Source organism: Trichosurus vulpecula, chromosome 2 (assembly GCF_011100635.1).
Source record: "Trichosurus vulpecula isolate mTriVul1 chromosome 2, mTriVul1.pri, whole genome shotgun sequence".
Lineage (NCBI taxonomy): Eukaryota > Metazoa > Chordata > Mammalia > Diprotodontia > Phalangeridae > Trichosurus > Trichosurus vulpecula.
The window spans coordinates 230,634,892-230,651,362 of NC_050574.1; the positions used below are offsets into that span (position 1 = coordinate 230,634,892).

The window sequence follows — 16,471 nt, forward strand, 5'->3', positions numbered from 1 at the left end:
GCTTATGTTAAATGTCTAGGGAGATCTAGAAATAATATGCTAAGAAAGCTTGTGGGTTTGTTTTTGTTTTTTTAAATAAGCCTAATACAGATTATGAATACTGTTTTTTAAGCAACAAATTTCTGAAAAGCTGTTAATTTTTATAACTTTGTACATACACAAGTGGTGGACAGCTTGCTGTTAGAGAAATCCTACAGCAAATCCTTCAGTAATTTAATGAACCAGGTTTTCTAAGTACAGGTTTTTCATATCTTGTTTCTATTTTTCTTTTTTAAATCAAAGTACATTTTTTTAAACAGGAAGATTATCAAGTCCCTAGTAAACCATTTATTGCTATTCAAGTACTTTACTGAACACTTTTCAGCTCTTGGCTTCACATGGAAGGGTTACAGGAACTAGAATCACTTTGTTCTAAAAAAAGAAGGCTGGAAAATGGTTTTAAAATGTTCAGATAAATTAAAAGTTGTTTGTGAACGTGGGGAACCTTCAGCCCAAAGCTAGATAAAGTTGGTACGTACTCTCCTTTTCACATGCCATCCCCTCTTCTTCATAAGTGCTATTGCTCTGAGCAAAGGCAAAATGGAGAAAGGCAAAAAGAAAAAAATAAACAAACAAACCAAAACAAAGGTAACCCATGGGAAAAGCAATTTATCAGAGAAATATTCACCTCCTGGACTTTCAAAGCCCCTTCAGAGCCTCAATCCTCTATCCCTCTTTCTCCCTCCATCTTTACATTTTATTTTACCATTTGTTTCATTAATTGATAACGTTTTATGTTTCTTACCTTTAATTTGAAAAGCAGGTGAGTTGAACATTTTACACTTTTAAGACAAAAAACTAAATTAAGTTGCTTTTTACTTGCATGTGGCCTTCAATTGATTTTTTTTTCTCTGTGGGTCAGTGGCCCTCAATAAAAAAGGTTCCCCACCCCTACATAGAGGGTTGTGAATCAATATTCTCCATCTCACTGAAGATAATGTGAGAAGATGAGTTTGAGTTGAAGCAAAAGCTATTTAGGATAAATATAGGAAAAGTTGACAATGACTGACACACCAAAATGTCACACCCCAGAGGGTGTTTAATTATCTTCCCATTTTTTACAGTAGCATTTGGCACTAAAAAGAAAAACATGGCCTCCAGTCTAGTACAAATGCCAACTGGCAATGATGGACTGTGGGGTCCCCAAATGCTGGCATGCAAGCTGTGACCTTAAAGAGGTACCATGGCATCTTGAATCCCCAGGGCAAGATTGGGGTAGGACTTTTATCTATCCTACAGAATGGGTCCAAGGCCAGACTGATACCTAGTCCCAAGGATTACCATGCATTTGATGAAGGCTCTGTTTAGAAATTTCTCAAAATCTCTCAGAGCTGAGGACTGTCACCTTCAGACCTCTAGGACTAGCACAAAGGGCCTCTTGGATAGTTGCAAGCAATAAGCAGGAAATCTATGTCAAAGTGTTAAAAAAAAAATACTGCCTATGGGTACTCCTGAGTGGAAACTAGAATAAAATTTAACTGGAAAAAATATTTAACAAAATAAATTAAAATATAACAGAATACAAATAATGTTAATATGTGGTTTACATAGTTTAGTGGCCCCATTTCTACTGAGTTTGACAACATTGTTCCAGATGCATAAAGGTTTAAGAGGATGGATTAACAATACTTGCCCCTTTTTTACTACAGTATTCTCTAAATATGATTAACCAAGTAGGAGATCTCACCTTTCAGTGAGGTGGCTTATTGAAGTCATTTCCTTGCCTACTGGTCTTTACCAAGATGGTTCTAATACAATCCTGCTCTAAAGTATAAAAGTGAACTAGACATTTCAAGGATTTTTTTAGCACCCACATTCTATGGTCAAATCACCTAACAAATGATATCCCCAAACTAGACATAGTGAGATTTCCATTAACCAGAATGCTACAGAAAAAGATACTGTAATTGACTTTATCAACTGTAACCCCCAAATCCTCATTTCCAACCCATATTGAAAAGCTGTATCTAATAAAACCACACAAGGGCAGTTTCTAACTTTTAATACATAATCATAGAATCTAAGAGTTGGAAAGGACCATGGCAGTAGAAAGAGTGCTGGACTTGTAGTTAGGCAAGAGCACTGACATGATGGATGTCACTTCCATGTCATTACAATAATGGATATGCCACTTAACTATAACTTCAGTTTCCTTATCTGTAAAATCAGGATAATACCTACAATACTCATGTCGCAGGGTTGCTGTGGGGACTGACTGTCATCAAATTCAAATCATAACTAGGGTTTTATGGTTTATCCTTAAAGATCTCCTGTGAAGGCAAATCTATTGCCTCCTAAAATAGCCTATTCTACTTCTGAACAATTCTAAGGATTGGGAAGTTTTTTCCTTTCATCAAACCTAAATCTGCCTCCTTACATCTTCAACCCATTGATTTTATTTCTGCCCTCTAAGGACAAGATCAAGCCTAACCACTCTTCCATGGGACGTCCCTTCAAATACTTCACTCCCTTCATTCTTCTTTTCTCCAGGTTAAATAGCCCCACTTCCTTCAAATGATCCTCACATGACACATTCTTTAGTCCTCTCCTTCTAAACATGCTTTCCCTTGCAAATTTCCTACCTAAACTGAAAGGTGAGCCCATGTGGCATAATGGACAGGGAGCTGGCTTTTAAGTCAGGAAAACTTCTGCAAAACTTGAAGTTCTGCCTCTGATACATACTGAAATATGTGACCCTGGACAATTCACCTGACCTGTTAATGTTCTAGGTAAACCCCTAACACTATCAGTTGCAGAAAAGATACAGACTTGAATTGGTAAAAAGAGTCACCTTATTCAAGAGTTTAATATACTAACGAAATCACAGGTGCAGCTCCTATCCCTGCCCTACAATATGAATATGACCAGAACTGAATACAATATTCCAAATGGGATCTGACCACAGCAAAGTAGAGGAGAACTATAATTTCTCCCATTCTAAACACTTTACCTCTGAAAGCAGCCATAGCATTAGCTTTTTTGGTGCAAAGTCATACAATTGACTCCTATTGGGCCCTAAGACCAGTTTTTAACCTCCAGTTCCTTTTCATGCAATTCAATCAAGTATTTCTTTTTTCCTTTTTTTTTTTTTTTTTTTTTTTGCTTTTTGGCAGTACAGTTGGGGTTAAGTGACTTGGCCAAGGTCACACAGCTAGTGCACCTGTCAAGTGTCTGAGGCCGAATTTGAACTCAGGACCTCCTGACCCCAGGGCCACCTAGCTGCCCCAACAAGTATTTCTTCAAGTCATTCTCCAAATGGAAATTGATTAAAGCATATGAATAGGCAATTTTCTAAGACATCTAAGCTATCAATCACAATATGGAAAAATGCTCCCAATAAGTAATAGGGAATGCAAGTTAAAATAACTCCAAGGTTCTATTTCACAATCATCAGACTAAGAAAGTTGACAAAAAAGGAAAACGGCAAATGTTGGAGCAGCTACCAGAAATTATGTACATTAACGTACTGTTGTGGGAGTCATGAATTGATCCCGCCATTCTGGAAAGCAATTTGGAATTATGCCCCAAACTATACTAATTGTGCATATCCTTTGACCCTCTTTCTCTGACATCAAAGGAAAAAGGACCCATATACACAACAACAGCAATTTTTGAGGTGGCAAAGAACTGAAAACTAAGGGTGTAATCATCAACTGGGGAATAGCTAAACAAATTATGAAAGTAATGGAATATCATTTTGTCATAACAAATGACAAAAGGGATGGTTTCAGAGAAACCTGCGAAGGCTTGTAGAAACTGATGAAGAGTGAAGCGAGTAGAACCAGGAGAACAATTTCTATAATAAGAAAAACACTATAAGGACAACAAAGACTTAAGAACTCTGATCAATGCAATGATTGACCAACCATGATTCCACAAGACTGAAGGTGAAGAATGCTTCATCATAACAACTGACAAAAAAATGATTAACTAAGGTGCAAACTGGGACAAATAATTTTTAGACATGGCTAATGCAGAAAAATTTATTTTGCTTGACTACATGTATTTGTAACAAGAGTTTGGAGATTTTTCTCAATGGGGAGGAAAGAAAATAGAATTTCGTAACTGAAAAGAACCAATTTTTAAAGAGAAAAACAAACAAAAATTTAAGTGCCTATGTGTGTCAAGCACTATACCAGGTACTTCAAAACCAAAAAGAAAATCTCTTCCCTCAAAGAATTTACATTTTATCATGGAGGATAAGGTATGGGAGAGGGCAGGGCAAGGCACTAGCAGCTTAGAGGAATGAAGAAAGACTTCCTATAGAAGGTTCTTCTTAATGAAACACTAATATACCTAGTTTCCTACAAGACAGAGGAAAGGCAGGGGCTCAGCATAAGGCATTACATGTGAGGAATATTAATCAGTATGTTTATCTGGATCATAGACTTAGGTAACTAATTGTGAGTTAAAGCCAGAAAGATACAGTAGGGTCATGTTGTGAAGGAATTTAATCACGACAAGCATTTATAAAGATCCTACTACATGCTAAACAATGTGTTACATGGCAGAAAGGAAAGAAACAAGCACTTACTAAGTGCCTATAATGTGTCAGGCACTGCACTAAGCACTTCATAAATATTATTTCATTTGATCCTTACAACAACCCTGGAAAGTTGGTGCCATTATTTTTCCTATTTTACAGCTGAGGAAACTCAGGCAGACCTCTAGAGGTTAAAGGACTTGCCCTGGGACAGCTAGGAAGTATCTGAGGCTGGATTTGACCTTGGGTCTTCCTGACTCCAGGTCCAAAACTCTATCCACTGCACCACCCAGCTGCCTCTCAGATGCCTGCTGAGGATACAAAAACAAAAACTAAATAGGCTCAGGCTCTCACGGAGTTTATACTCCATAAAGGAAGCAACACATACACGTACAAAGATGTACAGAATAAATAAAAGGTAGTTTAGGGAAAGGTAATTGGGGAAGATCAGGAAAGGCTTCAGGGAAGAGATTCTAAGAGGCAGGGGAAGGAAAGCATCCCACTCACAGAATAATCAGTTACTATAAATTACAAAATAGTGGTGAGTTAAGGCCCATTACAAAATTATGCCCCCCACTAAAATTGGCAATCCCTTCATGTCTCATTAACTCTTTATCATGTTCTCCACAAATGGCTATTTGCAACCTTTTCCAGTCTCCTTAATTCCCCAACTTCATCCAAGTCTCCCTTAATTCAAAAGTCAAACATTTAAGTGCCTAGAATACACATGTCAATAGTGATATATCATTTTGATAAATAATCTCTCAGCTTACAGTGTAGTAAAGTTTACCATGTACAATGTAGTAAAGGGTTAAAATACAAATAACCATAAGAAACGTGGCATGATGAATATATTAGAAAGTTGCTGAACAATTTGAACTTTCTCAATCTCCCTCTTCTCAATCTTGCCCACTTTAAAATTACCTTATCTTCATCTATCCCCAACTTTCTATCTTGACTCAGAGGAAGAAATCCCTTCCCTTCAGAGGATAATCCCTTCCTTTAATTCCACTCCCTTCTACCTTTTTAAGGGACCTTGCTCAAATAACCATCTTCCCAATACCACAATTCAATCTCTCCTCCCCTTCACTATCTCCTACAAACATGCCCAAATTTCCTTTTATATTTTTTTTGAAAAACAAAATCTTCCTTATATCCTGTTATTCCTTTTAAATTAATAACCAAGTTCTTTCCTTCTTTAATACCAAATTTCTCAAAAAAGTAGTCTAAATTTCCTATTTCCATTTGTACATCATGAATAACCAATCAACAAACATTTATTAAGCACCTACTATATCCCGAGCACTGTGTTAATCTCCTTAACCCTTGACAATCTTGCTTCTATACACTATACACTTCTATACACTACCACTCAACTAAAATTGTTCTTTTAAAAGTCACTTTTCCTCAGTCCTAATTCTGACTTTTCTGTAATATTGAACACCACTGACAATATAAGTCTTCCTTGAAATACTCTTCCCTTGGTTTCTGTACCATTTAAACCTGGTTCTCCTATCTCTCACCTGTTCTTTTCCTTTTGCTAGGTCAGCTATACCTCCTCCTACTCTCTAAATGTAAGTTATCTTCTCTTGCTACATGTCTGGCCCCTCTCTAATGGCCACCACTACTGACAAGCATTTGTCTCTGTTCTGTGCCTCATGGATAAAATAATCAGAGGGTCACTGAATAAAGAGTAATGACAGTATACATAATGATACATGTGTGGCCTAGGTTGAATTGCTCGACTTCTTAGGGAGGGTGGGTGGGAAGGGAAGAGGGGAGAGAATTTGGAACTCAAAGTTTTAAAATCAGATGTTCAAAAACAAAAAAAGTTATTGCATGCAACTAAAAAATAAGATACACAGGCAATGGGGCGTAGAAATTTATCTTGCCCTACAAGAAAGGAAGGGAAAAGGGGATGAGAGGGGAGGGGGGTGGTAGAGGGGAGGGCTGACTGGGGAACAGGGCAACCAGAATATAAGCCATCTTGGAGTGGGGGGGAGGGTAGAAATGGGGAGAAAATTTGTAATTCAAACTGTTGTGAAAATCAATGCTGAAAACCAAATATGTTAAATAAATAAATTTAAATTAAAACAAAAAAAAAGAGTAATGACAGAAGGAATTATGAAGGAATCATAAGATTTTAACATACATATGGGAGACACCTCAGCATTTTCTTCTATCAAATAAAAGGCTTTTCAAACAATAAGCACAGTAAGATTTTGTATTCTCTGCACCTTTCAGTCTATAACGTACTAAATATAATTTGACCTTACTTGATGATTCAGGGTAATTATTAAGAAGCTCCACTATTGGGGCAGCTAGGTGGCAAAGTGAGTAGAGCACCGGCCCTGGAGTCAGGAGGTCCTGAGTTCAAATGCAGCCTCAGACACTTGACATATGCACTAGCTGTGTTATCTTGGGCAAGTCACTTAACCCCAATTGCCCTGCCTTCCCCCCTCAAAAAAAAAAAAAGCTCCATTATTGTACTCCGTTATCCACAGTATATTTCTGTCTTTAAATTTTTCTGCCTAATCTACTATCAGTTGTTATTTCTAAACTATTATTGCCCCTGGCTCTAACAACCCTCCACTAAATATCCCTATTTTACTACTGGCTCAGAAAAGAGACAGCTGAACATATTAAAAAAAAAACTACTGTATGAAAAATATCTGCAAATATAGTCTAAATGAGCTATGGAGAGTTTCTAATGTTGGTAGTTGTGTGATAGGGTCTTTATAATAGATATTTCAAAGGCCTTTTTCATTTACTTCTGGGTTCACTGATACATTCCAGAGGGTGAACATTGTTAGAAATGTGATAAGTAGAATACTGCTGTAATAGCTTGCATTCAGATAGCATTTTTAAAAATTTTTCAAAATGCTTTCACATTCATTACCTTATGTGATGATCCTCAGAAATGAAAGAGTATTATTAGATTTCACTATAAAAAAGAAAATACTTTATGCCAATAAAGACTGCTCTTGAAATTATGTTTTTTAAATTAAGTTTCAAGAAACTCAAAATTATTTTTAGAAATTTTATCGAGTTAAATATCTGTGACGTTAAATACAGTCTTTCTTATTGCCAAATTAACCTAATTAACTAATCACACATCAATACAGCACTTTAAAGTTTAACAAATTTCTTTCCTCACAACCACTTCATGAGGTAGGCAGGGTATTCTTTGCTCCATTTTAGAGACTGGGAAACTGAAGCCAAGAAAGTTAAGTGATTTGCCTAATGCCCCACAAATAGTAGTTAAGACAAAACAAAAACAAAGAACAACAATGGTTATTCTGAAATTAAAACACAACATTCCAGGTAAGGAATTTATTCAGTTTTCAAAAAGTATACTGGGAAAGAGAACTTCGGCTTCTTAAAATATCTTGGGCATGCTATAAAAATGTTGCTAAATCATTAAGAATAGTTATGTCAGACTCCCCAAATTGTAAATCATATTTGGATGACTATACTGCTCTCCTGGGGGGAAAAAGGGCACAGTTTTGAAGATTAGGCTTAAATTACATTGTGTTTCAGATTAGAAGGACACATTAAATGGGATATTTTAAATGTTTGAGTTAGGTGCCATTTAAATTCCTTTATTTTATTATATCATCAATAGCTGATTAAAAAGAACCAAATATTTTTAGTAAAAAAAAAATAGTTATGTCAGTAAATGAGACCAAAAGTCTGTTGATTTTTAAAAAACTTAAATAAAGAATAAAGAAACATGCAGCAACAAGATAAAATCACATGAATGGCTCAAACCAAGGCTAACCTTTTAGAAATTATAAATTAACTGCTCTCCTGTACCTTGAAATGAAACATGCATATCTTATCGATTTTCCCTAAAATAAGGGCATTCCTTGAAGTTTGTCATAAATTTTATTATATAAAACTTCAAATCCCTTCAAGTTTAAAGGACTATATGGAAATGAAACAGTTTTCAATTGCAAAGGCAACCTGAGAAGCAACTTGAACCAACTAGTTAAATTCAGATATACGTAGCTGGAATTCTGATCACTCTACGAGACTCTGTCCAAGCGCAATCACTAAAGCAACCACTGTAGGCACATAACCAAAGGGGGTTACATTTATATAAAATTCCTCCCCTAAAGGAGAATGCACATCTACCACTGCTTCTACTCTGCCATCTCTCTGACCTGTCCTCAGTTAATATGAAATTAAGGCTGAAGGAGTAGACAGAGAAAATCATGGAGCTCAGGTATAATGAAAAGGGATCAAAATATCAGCTCCCAGAACTCACTCTACATTGCTGCCAATAGCAGGTCACTTCATGGCAATGTAGTCTTCCCATTTTAAGAAATAATGGAGTGATGATGACAGTGTCATAAAAGGTCTGAATAATGACAGCAATGGCATTTATATAAGGTGTGAGCAAAATATTTTGTCTGGAAGGCAATACCTTTGTGCCAATCCTAGAAATAAATCCATAAATTTAACAAATACTTTTCTTGAGACATTAAGAATCAGATATAACTGCATTTATTTACAGGTTTGTGATCTGTTGTCACATGTCAAAAATGTAAAGATTAATTTGACCCTTTCCAATGAAAGACACAATGTACTATGTAACAAAAATGTATTGCCTTTCCAACTTTTCTAGGGATTATGGGAAAATATTTAAAAAGGAACATAGAAGTATAGAGGAGCAGAAAAAACCTGTTGGGACACTACCGTTAAGTTTTTGTACAAAAAATAAACACTGCATGCACTAGGCAAAGTAATTATGGATTCTCTTCATCAAAAGTCAGCAACTGCCCTAATATTACAGGCAAGAACATTACATATCCTTTTGTTTATTTTTATTTTTTATAGCTACTTTCAGAATGCTTGCTAGTGCAGCTGCCAAGAACACAATTCCAATGGTGTTATGCATTTTGTTAACAAACTATATGGAAATTTGTCTGGGAGACTGTCTTAAGGGAGAAATGCTCATTTAAACACTTACTGGAAGATTACATAGGAGACAGGCAGCTTTTCAAATCAAATTTCACAAAAAGACAACAGAGATATTTACTAAGAAATCTATGAAGTATAAGATGCAGGAAATACTGTAAAAATTCCCAGAACTTTATATGAGCAAAAAAAATTTTTACTTCCCTTAAAGGGGTAATAAATTACAGGAAAATTTAAATTATAACTATGTAATTTCACTGCATACTAATTTTTGCTGAATTAAGAATTTTCAATATTGTGAAAGAAACTTGGAAGCACAGGATTGCGACAAGTACTGGGTTTAGAATCAAGACTCGATTTATCTGTGTGACATTTGGCAAGTCATTTAACCCTTGGGTGCTTTATTTTCAACATCAATAAAACAAAGAAAGAGGATTAGAAAATACCCAATGGTTCTTTCCAACTCTAAATGAATATTTCCAATATGGAAAAATTAATACGTAAAACAATACGTAAGCATTTTTTGTAAAGAAGCAAGTTTCTCTCACAAGTGCCCTTGCAGAAGTTCATGGAAAAAAACAGGTAATGACTTTTGAGTGTTACTTTTAAAAAGAAAAGACTGAAGACAAAAACCTCCGAGTTGTACAGAACTAGCACCACTGGATTCAGGGAAAAGAGCAGAGTCACAACCTGTCCAAAACTCAAATGGTCTTCTTTTAAATGCTCATTTTAAATAAAACTTAGTATACCTCACCAAATCATAAATTTTCAAACTTGCTTAGTACTAAGGTGATATGGAATTAATAGTTTTCCTTGTGCTACACAATCTAAACAAAGTTTTACAACAATTATAAGAACGGTTGTTTCAATTTTCTTATTTATGTGTTTGTCTAATTCCTAAACTCACAAAAAACATAAATTTCAATGCAAAGAAAAGTTCTACAGGAAAATGAGTCAATATAAAGATTCAAAGGCTTCTGCTATAATCAAACTGCCAACTGACTAAAAACCAAACAAAATAAACTTATACTAAATTTCAAGCAAGGTTACTCAAATTTCAAGAGGTTAAAATCAATTCCAGATTTCACCTCAACAGGCAATAACTTCCCAGAAATAACCTCATTTGTCAAACCATTCACATAAAGATCTACCATCATCAGGTAAAATAACCACCCACCCCAAATTGTATTTCAAAACAAAAGCAAAAACACAGAAACATTCCACATAGATTTTCACATTTCTCCATCACACTTTAGAACTCACTTGTATATATATATACGGATCTTTCCAACAGCAGCAGCAATTTTCACAAAGTTATTTACCTTGTCCAGGCCTGGCAGTTGCAGCTGCTCCTAAAGATGATGGCTCAAGCTCCTGTTAATTATAGAAAGTTGTAAGTGTTGTAAAATTTTTGCTATACAGTATATTTTATAATAAGTGATTACTACTATGAGAGTCCTACCTTTGCCTTCCTTGATTCTGGATCAAACCTTTCAAGAATTAATTTAGCAGTCTTGTAAGTTTCTTTTTCCATGACTTCTTCAAGCTGTGAACAAAAACTTCCATAAGTTGTCATTTTTAAATTTTAACTGCTTATAAATGTTATTTTCACAAGTCTGATTTAAAATTTGTTAAAGTGAAAAGTTCAATGAAAACATACCACATCTATATCTATACATTATTGAAAGACTTCCTACATTCAAAAATTTAGATTTTATAATAGTTTCTAACCTCTAATGTGCTACTCATATTTTACAGCTTTACTGGAAAGCACCACCAAATATTACTAATTGTTTACATATAATGAGGAGAATAATTACATGCACCAACTTCAATAATGGAATGTGCAAAAATCTATCAGCCATCATTATTGGAAGTTATTAGACATGACAAGCAAATGACAGGCAATTCCTCAGATTTATTTCCTCATAGCACTTAATGCTATTAATTTAAAGAAGGTCGTTAGCCAAGTGCTTTACAGAATAAAGTCTCTGTGCCAATTAACTGCTGTCAGCATCGATTTTAGATTATTTATTAGCAGAAGCAATTAGCTTGCTGCAAACGCTGTGAAAACTCACTAACTGGGAGAACAGCCATGGAATTTGCTCAAATGACTTTAAGGGCTAAATTCCATTTTTACAGTTAGATTCAACTTCTGAAGACAAAAAATGTACATGGTGAGAATTTAAATAAAAAATTTACTGAGTTCTATACATACTTTAGGGGTTGTAACTAGCGCACTCCATTACTATAGTAGTTTATTTACAAAGAACTCAGGTTACATTACAACTTTAATATTTAATATTAAAAGTAATCACTAGTAAAAATAATTTTAGCAGTTAAAAGGCAATGTTAGAAAGTTTAACTTTAGTATTCAGATATTCTGTTATAATTAATATGCAGAATGAATAAAACACTTCAAAAAATCTTAACTGGACATCACCCTTCCAAATAATTACTTATGACAACTTTTATATATATATGAAAATCATCACATATATATATTCAAAAGGCCATATATATTTTAAATTACAACTCCAAGTATACTTACTAAATTGTAATAAACAATTAAAAAGACATTGCCACAACAAGAGTTAATATACTTTTCATTAATCACTCAATTCTGCATCTAAGAAACCAACTGCCTTAGTTGAATGATTCCCAGTCTTACTTTCATGCCACTACTGTCTTTTCTCCAATTATCACAAGGAATACAAAGAAATTCTCTTCCCCAAAAAAGTGAATTTTTATTTGATTTTTAAGTACTTTATGTAATTTTGCTGATGGTATAGAATGCATCCCTACACAAAGACAAAAAAAAAAAGACAAAAAAAACCTGAGAATTGCTCACCAAGATTAGAATTTTATTACTTTGGGGTAAATCAAACAAGTATTAAGCACCAGAAAGTGTACTAGGCACTGGGAATACAAAAACAAAAATGAAATAATTCCTGCCTTTATAGAGCTTAATGATACATCTTCACAGATAAATAAATGCTATACATACACAAGAAAAAAATACCCATTGATGGGGCGGCACTAGCAATGGACAGTATCAAGGAAGGACTCTTGGAGGAAACTGCAATGGAGGTAAGTCTTGAAGGGAACCTAAGAGTTCTAAAAGGCAGAGGGGAGGAGGGAAAGCATTTCATTAGTGGAGAAACAGACTGTGCAAAGCCACTGAGGTGAGATCTAGAAGTTCATGATTGGGGAACAGCAAATCTGGCTTGACAGGATCTAAGAGTATGAGGGAGCAATGTATAATCACCCTAAAAAGTTAGGCCAACACAACGGAAAGGGAGAGAAGAGATGGGTAGGTACTTGAGAGGGGTGGAACAGACATAGATGGGGTATAAAGAAACAGGGAATGGTTTCCAGGGAAAGGTGTTTTAGTCTGAGAAGTCTACTGGAATTCTTTGCAAAGCCGTAAGATAGTAGGTTATTATACTCTTCCCCAGTAACTATGGTAACACTGATTTGAGGAAGAGGTAGAAAGGGGATGGGGATTTGTGGTGAAAGAACTACATCAGAGGACAGTTGGCAAGATGCCCAAGCTGCTTAGGCCCTGCTGTCCTGATGAGATGGCTGGGATCTATAAAATATAGAGGGGTTTCACTTATCATCTCTCTAACCCAGAACTAGGGAACCAGGAAAGACCCAGAGATGAATGAACTCTTATAGTGTTATCAGTCTTAAAGAGCAAAAAAGTACAACATCATCCTTTTGAAGTAGATTTTACAAATCAAAACACAACAATAGACTAAAAACTTAGGTAAACAGATTTTAATTGTCCAACTAACCATCCTGTTAGAAAGGCAAAAAAGGCAAAGAATCATAAAGCTAGTTCTAGGTTTCATAGCCTGCAGCCAAAATGATTTTTGACCGTCAGGACAAGAATTACAGGAAGAAATTTTCAAGAAGTTTATGTGACTATCATGGGTGGCTAAATTTAGGGTACTATAGCTTGATCCTAGGCAGTCCTGAGCCTTATTTGTAATTCCCAACTATAAGACAGGTTAGGGACAAAGCCTTTTTTAGCTACTTCTTTATTCTGTCTTCTAGTAAACGCATGACCTTTGTATGGGAGAGACCACCTAAGGGCCTTCTACCAGTTTCAGCTACAACTGGCTTCTACTAGGTTCATATTCCCCAATCCCACATCCTCCTTCATTCATTCAACAAGGTTTTACTGAGTTTGTACTATGTGTACAGCACTGCCCTATGTGCTAAGGGGTATATAAAAGATGTATAAATAGTTAATAACAATGCCAGGCAGTGCGTGATTAAATTTCAAAAGTTTACACAATGTTATAAGATTACAGAGAAAAGAGAAACCAGTGAGGGCTAAGGAAGGAGTCAGGAAAGACTAAGAATGAATGAATGAATGATGATGATGATGATGATGATAGTAATAATAATAATAATTTAACATTAATATAGCACTTACTATGTACAATGTATTGTGCTAAGCGCATTACAAATATTATCTCAGAAGAAAAATCCCAGGATGAGGTTTGGTCCCTGTGAAGAGTAAACATCTCCAGGCTAGGGTCCACTTTAACAACAAGCAGCAAGCCCTGGTGATAGTTGGTTTGAGAGGTTGCCTTCAGCCCCAGCCACAGGAACTCCACCCTCCGTAGTAGGGGGAGTTGGGTGTCTGAGCCAGGAAGATCAAGGAAACCTCTGCTGATAGGCGAGACCCAGTTGTTTTACAAAGACCAAGAGCAGTAGGGGTGAGAAGGAAAGAGCACATGCCCAGTGAGTGCAAATGCAGTGGGGCAGAAAGCCCCTGGCTATGGGCACTTACAGGAGATTGGAGGTTTGGCTTTGGTTCTAGATTAGCGGGGAGAACTGAAGATCTGGGGCAAGAGGCACCAAGTTTCATACCCCAGCACTATTTCCACAAAAAATGCACAGGCAAAGGAGAACGAATCCAATCATGGAAAGCTATTATGAGAATAGAAGACCAAGGTTCATCTTCAGAGGAAGATACTGAAGTAAAGAAACCCCCAAAGAGTAACATCAAATGGTCACCTGCCCAAAAAGAATTCATAGAAGATCCTAAAAAAGATTTTAAAAATCAAATGACAGAGATGGAGGAAAAACTAAAAATATAAAATAAAATAAGAATAACCCAAGAAAAACAAGAAATTTATGAAAGGAAATTCAACCAATTAGAAAAGGAGATCCACAATCTTAAGAAAGAAAATGGAACTTTGAAAATTAGAATTGGGCAAGGAGAAGCCAGCAAAATTATAAGAGATCAAGAAATAATGAAACAAAATATGAATAAGGAAAACATAGGAGAAAGTGAAACATCTTACAAGAAAAACAAAAGATCTGGAAAAGAGATCAAGAAGAGAAAACATAAGAATAATTGAACTAATTGAAAGCTATGATCAAAAAAAGAATCTTGATATAATAATACAAGAAATAAGTAAAGAAAATTGTCCTGAAGCATGAGAACAAGAGGGGAAAGTAGAAATAGAAAAAATCCATTGGCCACCACTTAAGAGAGATCCTATGAGGAAAACTCATAAGAATGTTATAGTTAAATTCTGAGATCCCTAGCTCAAGGATGAAATATTAAAAGCATCAAGAATAAAACATTTAAATATGATGGTGCCACAAGAAGAATCACACAAGACTTAGCAGCAGACACATTAAAGGACCATAGGTCTTGGAGTACTATATAAGAACTGGGGCTCTGTCTGAAAATATATACCCAGAAAAGTTGAGCATAATCCTGAATGGAAAAAAAATGGACATTTGATCAACTCTCAGACTTTCAAGACTTTATTAAAAAAAAAGAACCTGGACTTAATAGAAGATTTGACACACAAGAGCCAAGAGAAACATAAGGTACATACAAAAGACTGATTACAAGGGATTCAATAAGGACAGACCATTTACTTTTTATATATGTAAAATACAAAATGTATGTCTAAGATTCTTATTAATAATTGGGTAGCTCATAAAAAAGATTAGGGTAAGCCTGAGTGTGATATGAATTTAAAAAGTAAAACCTTTTAAGAACAACTAAAAAGAATAATTATTTTGTACAAATGAGGTACAAGAGGAAGAATTGATACAGAGGAATTAGATGGGAGAGGAGGGCTGGTGGTTCCAGTAACCTACTTTCTTTGGGAATGAGTTTAAGGGGGAATAATACATATATATTTAGAAGAGTATAAAAGTTTTCTAAATTCAGAAGAAATAAAATGGTAAGGGGATAGGGAGGGGGGAGAAGTCAAGGGAGAGATCTTTAGAGGAGAGGGTAAGGGAATAGGCAAAAGGAGGGTATACAACGGTGTTTAGATCAATGAAAATGGGAGGTTAAGGGAGGGATCTCTAGAGCGGAGGCTGAGGGAATAGGTAATAGGAGGCTATAGAAGGCTGTTTAGATTTATGGCAATGGGAGGGGAGAAAAGGGATCCTTGGGGGGAGAGCAGGTAAGTAATAGGAGGGCAAAGTGGCAGGTAGAAGTAAAATAGAAGAGGTAGGAGGGATAGGAAACAAGAGATATGCACAAACATAAAAACAAAGATCAGGAGTAGAATTTGTTTGGGAAAGTATATGTCTATATATGTATGTATATATCTATAGCTATAAAGAAATACATCCAAACTTAATTGTAGCCTTCTGGGGGGAAGGAGGGGAGGGAAAAAAAGAAAAAAAAATGTGTAATCTCATTTGATCCTCACAATCACCCTGGAAGGTAGGTGATTTAATTTTTCCCATTTTACAGATGAGGAAATTAAGGGTAGGAGAAGTTAAATGACTTGCCCACAGTCACACAGCTACTAAGTATCTGCACCAGGATATGAACCCAGATCGTCCTGACTCTAAGTTAAGTGCCCTAGCCACTGTACCATCTTACCCAGTGAAACAAGCTGCTAGGGAGCTCATCCTTACTTCTCACCCTACCCAGATCACACTGGGATTTCCCTTCCTCCACCCCGCATTCTTGTCAAGGCCCAAGGCCCCTTCCCACAGCATCCCCCCATAAGAAGCCCCAGTTCCCTC

The 16,471-nt window shown here is 35.8% G+C and overlaps 1 protein-coding gene across 4 annotated transcripts in view; it reads right to left on the minus strand.

The window, feature by feature from the left end:
* Positions 1-16,471, minus strand: part of LNPK (lunapark, ER junction formation factor) — a 100,620-nt gene that overhangs the window by 25,436 nt on the left and 58,713 nt on the right. For all 4 annotated transcript variants that reach the window (XM_036746006.1, XM_036746009.1, XM_036746008.1 and 1 more), the window contains exons 7-8: positions 10,908-10,991; positions 10,768-10,819 (exon numbers count right to left, since the gene is read on the minus strand). In XM_036746006.1, the coding sequence (XP_036601901.1) occupies positions 10,768-10,819; positions 10,908-10,991 (136 nt within the window). The remainder of the gene's footprint in view (positions 1-10,767; positions 10,820-10,907; positions 10,992-16,471) is intronic.